This window comes from Chiloscyllium plagiosum, unplaced genomic scaffold (genome assembly GCF_037043375.1).
Source record: "Chiloscyllium plagiosum isolate Xiang-an unplaced genomic scaffold, Cpla_swu_hap1 HiC_scaffold_39, whole genome shotgun sequence".
Lineage (NCBI taxonomy): Eukaryota > Metazoa > Chordata > Chondrichthyes > Orectolobiformes > Hemiscylliidae > Chiloscyllium > Chiloscyllium plagiosum.
The window spans coordinates 10,612,010-10,622,603 of NW_028270177.1; the positions used below are offsets into that span (position 1 = coordinate 10,612,010).

The 10,594-nt window shown below is 40.5% G+C and overlaps 1 protein-coding gene across 4 annotated transcripts in view; it reads left to right on the forward strand.

The window, feature by feature from the left end:
• Positions 1 to 9,148, forward strand: part of LOC122540918 (synaptic vesicle glycoprotein 2B-like) — a 204,953-nt gene extending 195,805 nt beyond the window's left edge. For all 4 annotated transcript variants that reach the window (XM_043677219.2, XM_043677216.2, XM_043677217.2 and 1 more), the window contains exons 12-13: positions 242 to 401; positions 1,840 to 9,148. In XM_043677219.2, the coding sequence (XP_043533154.1) occupies positions 242 to 401; positions 1,840 to 2,023 (344 nt within the window). In that variant the 3' untranslated portion in view covers positions 2,024 to 9,148. The remainder of the gene's footprint in view (positions 1 to 241; positions 402 to 1,839) is intronic.
• The last annotated feature ends 1,446 nt before the right edge of the window (positions 9,149 to 10,594 follow it).

Here is a 10,594-nt window from a genome sequence, read left to right on the forward strand (position 1 = left end):
AGCAGTGCTTCGAAAGCTAGTGCTTCCAAATAAACCTGTTGGACTATAACCTGGTGTTGTGTGATTTTTAACTTTGTACACCTCAGTCCAACACTGGCTCCTTCACATCATAGTCAATGAAATGATTGGTAGACAGATAACCAAAGCCTTGTCCTATCAAAATGTCTCAAATTGCCTTCCACAGTGATTGAAGGCAGTGAGTGTTATAATGTGGCAACTCTTGTTTAATTTTGTCTTAAAGGTGGATCCATGCTGTTGTCGACCATTACTTGCTTCTTCCTGTTTTTTGGCAACAGTGAGTCAGCCATGATTGGAATGCAGTGTCTGTTCTGTGGTGTCAGTATAGCAGCCTGGAATGCATTGGATGTGATCACAGTGGAACTCTATTCCACAGATAAAAGGTAGGTCTGAATCCTTTCCCATACGTTTGCAGCATATGTGTTGGTTCATCAAGGACACACAGGCATCATAAAACCTTACTGCTTTGCAACATGTTTCATGTTGTCAATGCTCTGCTCAAGGTGAGGGGAATTAGTGCTGGGTTAAACAATGCTTTTGTCTTTCAAGGCACACTGTGTCAGTATCAAATACTCCCTCAGCCTAGTTAGAGTGAGATATAGGATAGTAAAGCTCCTTTGAAACTGCTCTTCATGGAACTCCCATTTCTTTTCCATCAATCAAAGATCTGGAAAAGACATTGCATAATTAATTTTATCAAAACAGCTTAGGGTCTTTCCTTCTCTGAACTTCCCTGACTTATCTGTCAACATTTTGAAAATTAATGTCATCAACCGTGGGCGGCACGGTGGCACAGTGGTTAGCACTGCTGCCTCACAGCGCCAGAGACCCGGGTTCAATTCCCGACTCAGGCGACTGACTGTGTGGAGTTTGCACGTTCTCCCCGTGTCTGCGTGGGTTTCCTCCGAGTGCTCCGGTTTCCTCCCACAGTCACAAAGATGTGCAGGGCCAGGTGAATTGGCCATGCTAAATTGCCCTTAGTGTTAGGTAATAAAGGGTAAATGTAGGGGTATGGGTGGGTTGCGCTTCGGCGGGTCGGTGTGGACTTGTTGGGCCGAAGGGCCTGTTTCCACACTGTAAGTAATCTAATCTAATCTAAACCTGCAAGTTATCATTATGTTATCTGATTTGGTTTTGATTTTATTGTCACATGTATCAAGTACAAATGTACAGGAGCAGACCACACAAGGCCACATATTAGGTACAAGTATCTAGGGACAGAATCTTAAGAACAAGGTAGAAAGAAAGAGCAAAGTTAAAAGTTAAACATTGCAAATATTATACCACAGTGGTACCTTCTTAGTTTTAAGTAGAAAATAAAGAAATAAAGCTTGAAGTTCAAACAGCACAGTCTTTCTAAAGTGCTTAACCACAGTGAGAGCACATTTTGAGGAGTCACTTCATATGTCTTATATATGGTCTCCATAGTAATTGGAACATCTGTATTGCTGTTTGATCGTCTGTTCTCCATCCTCATTTCCAAGGAGTGGGCCATGGACTTTGATTGAATTGGTCTATGCTCATGGGTAATGGTTTGCTCTAGCCTTCTGCAGGATGGCTGACCAAGGGACTTCTCTGTATTTCTTCACCTACCATCAGGTGTATTGGAAAGAGTTATAGGCTGACAAATCAAACTGTCTGGTCACATTACAAATACACATATCCATGGCCAACAAGCCCTGGCAGGGTCCTTGAACCCAGAGTTACTAGCACAGAGGTAGGGACACTACAACTGCACCACAAGACTTTCATAAGAACATTATCTGTCAAATGTATTTTGCTGTGATTGGTGAAGATTTAAATCTATCTTTCTTTCTATAGGGCAACTGCATTTGGAATTCTGAATGGACTGTCCAAGTTTGCTGCCATACTTGGTATATCAATATTTGCCTCATTTGTGGAGATAACAAAGGTGGTTCCTGTCCTGCTGGCTTCCATTGCATTAGTAGGAGGTGCCCTGCTTGGTCTCCGACTTCCTGAAACCCGGGAGCAGGTTCTGATGTGATGGGCTCTCCAAGCACTTCTGGACTCACAGTAATACGCACAGCTGCTAACCACTGTCCTTATAGCCTAAAACATCCACTCTACCATCTGTGCTTTCTGTGACTGGACTCACTTGTGCTCTGTGTACCCACACCAAGCTTTCACATAGCTAGTTACCACCTACTTTCAGAAATTGTTCTGTGCACCTACCCCACAGGCTGAGATGGGGAAAGTTGGAAACTATTGGAAGTGTTCTCATTTGCGCACTGCAATTTCCTGGTAACTTGCTGTTGTAGATCTTCTGCTAACCATACATACTTCCTTATAATTGGGTATTCTCTCTATAAAAAGTCCGATACCAACTTTTAGGAAATTTCATCCGGGCTACTTCATGCTAATTTTGTAAGGTTTTGCTGGGGAGCTTCCTGAATCTGGTGCAAACTATGAACTAGCACCATCACTATCGCGATTGTGCTATTATTGACTTTGGTGAAATAGTTCTTGTACATTTAAAAGGACCGCGTTCAATCAACGTTCTGACTGTTCTCTCCTGATTTCAGCTTCAGCAAAGCTGTATTAATGGGAACTTCTTGTCTCAGCATGATGGGTGGACTGAAGCTTGAAGAATTGTCAAATTGCCTGTAATTCACAGGGTCAAAGGTAATTTATTACTCCCCTTGCTCCAGTTGCCATACGAAGGGTAATCAGTGTTAGCATGGTTCAGTTGAAAGCAATTTTAGCTGGGGTGTTAAAACACATACAGAATGCTCTCCTTTGAAAGAAACCTTATTCCAGATCTTTGTCTACTTCTCAAGTAGAAATGTTGCATGGCATCAACAGGGAATTCTCCCCATGTCCTCCGACTTCCAAAGCACTGAAGAAAAAACAGGTTTACTGGTCACTCAAATCAAGGGGTCCAGTAGTGATCTACCTAAGGCAGTTTCTCTGCTTATTTCTCTGTGCCTCCAATCTTTCCTGTTCAGTCACTGATAATTGCCTCCCATTTTCAATTTCAATGGTCAAAACGATGAGGGAAAGGAATGTGTGAGGCGGTCTCCCCATCGCCTTCTTCACGCGTAAGTAAAGAAAAGAAGAATCCTCTTCAAAAAGCTTCCTCCACCTGGAAGCAGCTGCTGTTCCTAGCTCTTCCACCATCACCATTGAAAGTTCATTGGTTCCACTGTTGGACCTAGCTCAGGATCTTGAGCATGAGATCCTTACCTGAGCATGGGTCAATTCGAGAAGGGAAACGTTGAGACCTCAGTTGATTCTGTTTAATATTGTTGATTCATGTACTGCAACAGAGGGCCTTTACAAAGGTAGCTGGGTAGCTCAGTGAGTTGGCTGGCTTGGTACTTCAGCTTGCAGATCGGTCATTAATTGCAATGAAATTGATGGAATGCAGTTTTCCTTTGCCTGCTGTCTGTATGAAATGAGCTTGGCCGAGGGGTGTGGTAAACATTGTGGTTATAACACTAGACTAGTAATCCAGAGGCTCCAACTCATCTTTCAGAGGATATGGGTTCAAATCCTATAGAAATTTAAATTTGGTTTAAGAATATTTGGAGCTAAGAGAAACAAAGGGGTTGGTTCACAAAGAAATCCTGACTTTCCACAGCACCCTTCACAACCTCAGGACTCCCAAGGAACTTGCTCGCCAGGTTTTGAAAACAGTCACTCTTGTAATGTAGTAAATGATTAAGGGAAGGAAGACCATCACTTTTACTCAGTCCAGCCCGTGACAATATGTGAATCCAGTCCCATGCCAATGAAACAGCCCTCTGAGTGGCTCAAGGAAATAAGCACACAGGTGCACAAAGGCAAGTAACTTTGGACAAGAAATGTCAGTCTTGTCCATATCCTGGAAATTAATGTATAAAATAAAAAGACAATGTTCCAGTGAACGTGTGTGCAGTAAGCCTGTAGATGTGGTTCCGAACTGTCATGAAGAAACATCACTGATGTTAACGGGGAATGAATGGAATCACATTGACTTAGAGCACGGTTACTCTCCATCTAACCTGCTGCAACATGCTTCACCTTAATGTGCATGAATCTGGTGACAAAAAAGAGAATAACATTTAGGCAGTTCTTAAGGCAGTTTTAGAATCAACCTACTTAGCTTCTGTGATGCAGAAAATGGTACCCATCGATCCTAAATGGAGGGACTAAGTAATGGTAGCAAAATAGAAAGGAGGTTATAATATCCAAAATGTGAGCAGTTTCAAATTGTTTCTTTAATCAATTTAATGTTGCATGAAATGTTGCAATCTCATTATCATTCAATCAGTAGTTAGTAGAACCAGAGTAAGGCTGAATGGCCTGCTTCTACAGTGTAACAATTCTGTGATTCTGATATTGATCAGTACATACTGCATTATTGCTCGAAGAGATATAATGCGGCATGAAACTAATTTTTAAAACGTTTTTCATGATGTACACCCTAAGTGACTTACTCACCCATTTTGGACTTGGCTGTGGGCATGGAATCACATATAGATCAGGGCAGGTAAGGACAGCAGGTGATTTCCTCCTATAAAGGATGTTCCTGAGCTGGTTGATACTTTTAAAATGACGATCGATGGTGGTTTTGTACTCACCGTCATCGTAACCAGCAATGATTCCAGAGTGATCCAGTAATATTTTTTGTTACTCGTTTGAAACTGAAATAGCACCAGCTACATTTGAAACCTACATCTCCAAAGCTTTGGTTCATGTCTTTGGATTGCTAGTCTAGTAATATTACCCATCTCAACAAATGAGCTAACAATTTAGCAGACAGTGAATGTGTGCTACAGCTATGGGATTACACTGTAACATAACATTATTGACCTGAGACTAAACTATTATAACCCTTTCTGAATCCAGACTGCAGGTAGATTGTTCAAATCCTCTACAAACATGACCCACCCTTGCTCAGTTAGAGGAGCTTGTCTGAATGCATTCTACATGAAGGCCAATAGTGAGTGCTGCAGAGGTACGAATGCACGGTCTAAAAGTAGGATGGCAGAGAGAGAGTCTGAGAAAGGTGGTTTTTGAAAGCTGTGTGGGCGGGATGTTCTGTGGGGTTTGGAGTGGCAGGAGGAGCTCCATTTGTAACGGGTCCAAGGGATGAACAAGAAGTCTCTCAGGTTGTGTTGGACTTAGTGCCTTTGACTCCCTAGGGCAGGGAGCTGAGGAGGTTCCAGGTGATTACAGCTGGTCTTATAGCACAACTCCACATTCCTACTTGCTTCCTCCATCCTTCTTGATATTGACGGAGTCCAGCAAAGGTTCACCAGACTGATTCCCGGGATAGCAGGACTGACATATGAGGAAAGACTGGATCAACTGGGCTTGTACTCCCTGGAATTTAGAAGAATGAGATATGCGGGGGGGGGGGGGATCTCATTGAAACATATAAAATCCAGATGGGACAGGAAAGGCTCGATACGGGAAGATTGTTCCTGATGTTGGGGAAGTCCAGCAGTAGGGGTCACAGTCAGAGAGCTGTGAACCTGTGGAATTCTCTCTCACAGGAAGCTGTTGGAGCCAGTTCATTAGATATATTCAAGAGGGAGCTGGATCTGGTCCTTGCGGCTAAAGGGATCAAGGGGTATGGAGAGAAAATGGGAGTGGGATGCCACGATTGCATGATCAGCCATGATCATATTAAATGGTGCTGCAGACTCGAAGGGTCAAATGGCCCATTCCTGCACCTATTTTCCATGTTTTCCTGACAGTTCAAGATTCCGTTGAACTCGATCTTGAACTCAATAGTGGAGTATCTGGGGTTGACTATTTCAACAATTTACCATTTCCTGAGTGAAGAGGTTCCTCCTCACCTCAAGCCAGATCGATGGACCCCCTTAGCTGAAAGATGTGCTTTTTGAGATCACTCACCCAGGGGCAACAAGCTCTCTGAAAAGGAGTGAAGAATGTTTTATTCAGCCAGTGTTTGGGGCTTATGGAATACAAAAGTAGAACTTTTTAATTGCTCGCCTTGACAAGAACAGAAAGGAAGCAAAACACAATCTGCAATGTACTGCATAGAAAGAGGCCATTCAGCCCTCTAGCTCTTTGAAAAGCTATCCAATCTGACCCACTCCTTCATCTCTTTCCTGTCAGCCCTGCAAATGTTTTCTACAATGTATCAGTCTAAAAATGATTATAAATTTGAAATTGGAAAGTTCGTTCCAGTGTTGTTGCTAGATGCTGAGAGCCAACCGTGCAGTATAATTCATTTGAACAATTACATCTTGACAAGGAATATCCCACTTTTGAATAATACAGAAAAGCCATTTATCATTTATAAGCCATTAATATTTAACAATCTCAATTCAAACACAAGCATCACCAAATGTTTTCCTGTTGGTGAGTGAGGTTGAATTGCTCCTTAAACCTTGGATTTTCAGTGTATTTACAGATTCCAGGTTTCCCGATGTCTCAGGAATAAGTACAGCAGAAAAAAAACGTCAGTAACCCAAGACAGAGCATTTTTTTTGTGCTGGAAATGCATGGCAGTAATTACCTCCACTTCTGGTTAAGAAAGACTTGCATTTATATAGCACACTTTCAAGACCTGAGGATATACCAATGTGCTTTGAAACAATGAATTAATTTGAAGTGTAGCCCCTATTGTTACAGGAGAGTGTAGTAGACAATTTCACTCTGTAAACTCTGGCAAACAACAGTCAGATAATCACTTGATAATCCACTTTAATCTGCTGTGGGATAACTGTGGGCCAGGACTCCATGGAGAATGTCCTGCTCTCCTTGAAAGTAGTGCTGAGAGATCTTTTACACCCAGCTGAAAGGACAGTGGGCTCAGTTTGACATCTCACCTAAACAACAGATGAAAGGAAGATCCATGCAATTTCAATGAAGAATCTACACACCTTCATTACAGAAGGCGAAAGCCATTTATTCCATTTCAGCTCATCCAAACACAGTGACTCCGGACAGCATTCCTTTAGTTCTGAAACAAGTTGAGGGTTTTATCTGCAGTTATTCCCAAGCGCTGATCGCCTTTTAAGGAGAAAACCAAAAGTTATCATTTCAGTCTCAAAGATGGCATTAAATTATTTTTGGCCTGTGAACCTCTCATCCTATTCCGATGATTCGACATAACATAATTTTCCAAGTTTAGCTTTCCTATCCCATTTAGAATCTCGTAGACGTCAAAAAATCATTTCTCAAAGATAAGGAATCCATGTTTATTCAAAACAGACTTGTGACATGTTCCCCCATTTTATTTTTCTCTTTTGCATATTCATTGATCTTGAATGAATTCCCAACAATTTCTATTTCTGATTCACATTTCCAAGATTCTATTCCGTTCATAATCCTTTTAGAGATGGGTACAATTTTGTTATAATTAGGTGCTAGCTTTGCAGGAGTGTTTGTGTTGGGGATTCTCTCAGTTGGCTGGACAGCTGGTTTGCAATGCAGAGTGACCCTGCAGCCCGTTTGAGGTGAAGGTCCCACCTTCTCAGCCTTTTCCTTTGTCTGAGGTGTGGAGACACTCAGGTTAACATGACCAACAGTCATCTCTCTCTGATGAGAGAGCAGTCCCTTGGGACTGTGATGACTTTATCTTTACCAGCTTTTAAATAGGATTCAACATAGATTAAGAGTTAGAGTGACGTTTGTTAGAAATTAATTATAAATATCTGTTTGTCAAAAGTTAGATAAGATCTAGGACATAAAGCCCACAAGGTCCCGAGCTCAGGTGAGAGCAGCTGAATTGGGAATAAGGATGCTGTAATTAGTCGCAATGCCATTTGGATATGGAAAGAAAGTAACAGATAAAGTTTCCAATTCTGTTTACATTTTGGTGACCCATGTTGGAAACTGGGAAGATATCACATGAGGATAAATTGAGGCTTAACTGTGATATCACAAGTCTCTCACTAGTACTCAGTTGTCCTTGCCTGTTGTTGATGTTCCCATGGAACTGGAAAACTGAGGAGATAGTGGTAATGATGGAACCGTATCCCAGTAAGAATCAACTTCCGAAGAGGAGGTCAGAGGGAATAGAAGAAAATCTTGGCATCTTCTATTGTAGGATTAGAATTCTTGCACTGGGAAAGCCAGGCCAAAGCTCACATGGAGAGGATGGGCTGAATGGTCTCCTTCTGTGTTATACGATTGTAAGCTTGAACTTTAGCTGCTGGATTTTGGTTTGATAACAGACAGAGGTAGATCTAAGCACGAAGATCAGATGTATTCAGCAAGTTTGTAAGGAAACATCAATGATGCTGTTTGGTTCTTGAAATTGTATACCCAGAAGGAGGTATCTTTAAGATAAAACTGAATAAGTCTTTTACACAGAGGCAGCAGCAGGAAGGCAAACATGTACACCGATTGATCAGCAGTTATATAAGATTAAATAACCGCAGATGGAAATTGGCCAAGTTACCAGTTTCATATGTGGGCTGCAAGCTGAAAAATCAACTCCACAGTCTCATCCAACTCTGAGGTTTTCTGTGAACTGCTGGATCAATAAAGAAAGCAGAAAAATAAATTACCCACACAGCCAACTAGAACATGGACTCTTCACTGGAAAGCAATGGGACACAGCCTACATACATCTAAATTTACACTGTTAGCTTAAACTGTTATACCATTATGACAAACAGGAGTTCAGTATTAATTGACTGTATATGGGTTATAAAATGTAAAAAGAAAATAATGTCTGTGTATTGTCTAAATGTGCATGCTGCTTAGCCATTCACATATTGACAAACATTCACGCAGTATAAAAATGTACAATTTATATTCATTGAGAGAAGTGCATGCCGCTGGTTCTAAGGCAAGTGATTGCTTTAATTCTGTTTTAGAGACTACCTACTTCAAAAGATTCACTACTGGACACACCACCTCATGAAAAGAAGTAACATTTTATAAAATTATTTATTCTGATAAAAGGCAATAACGTTTTCTTTTCGATTTTCACACTTCAGTCAGAATCTTCTATGTTTAGTCTTTAGATGAAAGCAAAAGCTTTATTTGTGATAGATGTCTTGTAACTGCCGGTGTCAACTTTCACGTCACATTTAATGGATGTTAGTTTAGCAACCTTATGGTGCTGTATGTTAATTGTAAATAAAAAATGGCGTATCTACATGTCCAAGGTGAAAATAAAAAAAAATTAGTTTTCATGTTTTATTTGGGTGAGCATTTGACCATAGTCTTAACTAACAATTATTTTTCTACCAGCTTGTCTGTCCTTGATAATTGGAGACCAGTGCTGACAATCAGAGTTTGATTTGTTTCTTTTGTGTAATATTAAAAGAAAACAATTACTTCTAATGCTACCTGAATGTCATTTGAAATATGTGCAAAAATTCGAACATTCATATGCAGTCCCTCTCAAACGTTTTCCCAAGTTTGAGTTTATAATGATAATCACTGATGTAAACATGTAGATTAATCAGCAGTTATATAAGATTAAATAACATGTATATAATCCTCCAACCAGTGGTGATACTGTAGTGGGAGCAGGGGAATATGATGAATACCATGGCAAATTTTCATAGGATCTTGCCTTTCTAAATGTGAATTTGGGAGTTTTAATGGTAAGATAAAATACGGACAGATTTTAATCACTTTAGAATGGGGTTTTAAGTGCAACTACATGCTTCGGTTTAGTTGCAAACCCCCTACCCTCAATATCATGTCCTCCTCACAATTCCCTACTATCTGAACATACTTGGCCTAGTCCTGGTCTTTACTTAGTGTATATAAAGCCATGAAACATGTCTATACATGTGTTTCATGGTTTGCTCAGTGTTCAGTTGGGTAAAGGTTTGTGCCAGAAGGTGTAATATGATACATAGAGGAAATGATCCCTGGTTTTATTCTGGAGGGATTTGAGTTATCTGATACCATCCACTATAGAACCTTTATAATTGTCTATACTACCCTTCACCCACACATCCTATCAGGGGAGTGAAATATCAGCAAATGTGCCTGCTCCTCATCGGTATTGGTACCCAATGCTGAAGAAGGTGTCAGGCAAAGGCATGTCAGGTGAAACTGTGAGGCACCCCACAGCCAAGCAACAACACTGAAAGACCTGAATAACATTGATTCTGTTCAAGCTATGTGACTATAATCAGCTTGCTGTATTTTCACAAGGAGCATTGAATTCTCAAATCACCTTGACGAATTTATAGAATGAATGGTCAATGTAACTAAAGAGAACCAGACTGACTTGGACCTAATGACTTCCTTTATCCAGCTCCAAACGAAACAAGTACACTCCTATTTGATATTATCCTATTTAACCCTTATGGCACCCATTGGTTGATTGATTAGATGGAAAAAGACTCACGTTGGTTTGGTTTATGGTTATGACAATGATTATAACACTGGGTAAAGCAGGCAAATTATTTAGGGGTCATAAACATTGGATGGTCACTAATAATTCCAATAAAGAATTCAGGGAAAGATTCTTTACCAAGAGAGTGAATAGAATCTCGAATTTCCTAACTCACAGAGTAGCTAAGGAAAATAACAGATCTATTAAGAGGAAGTGAGATAAATACATGAGGATAAAGGAACATGAGGATAGATTTTTTTAATCAATCTGTTCCAACACATCTCTGGA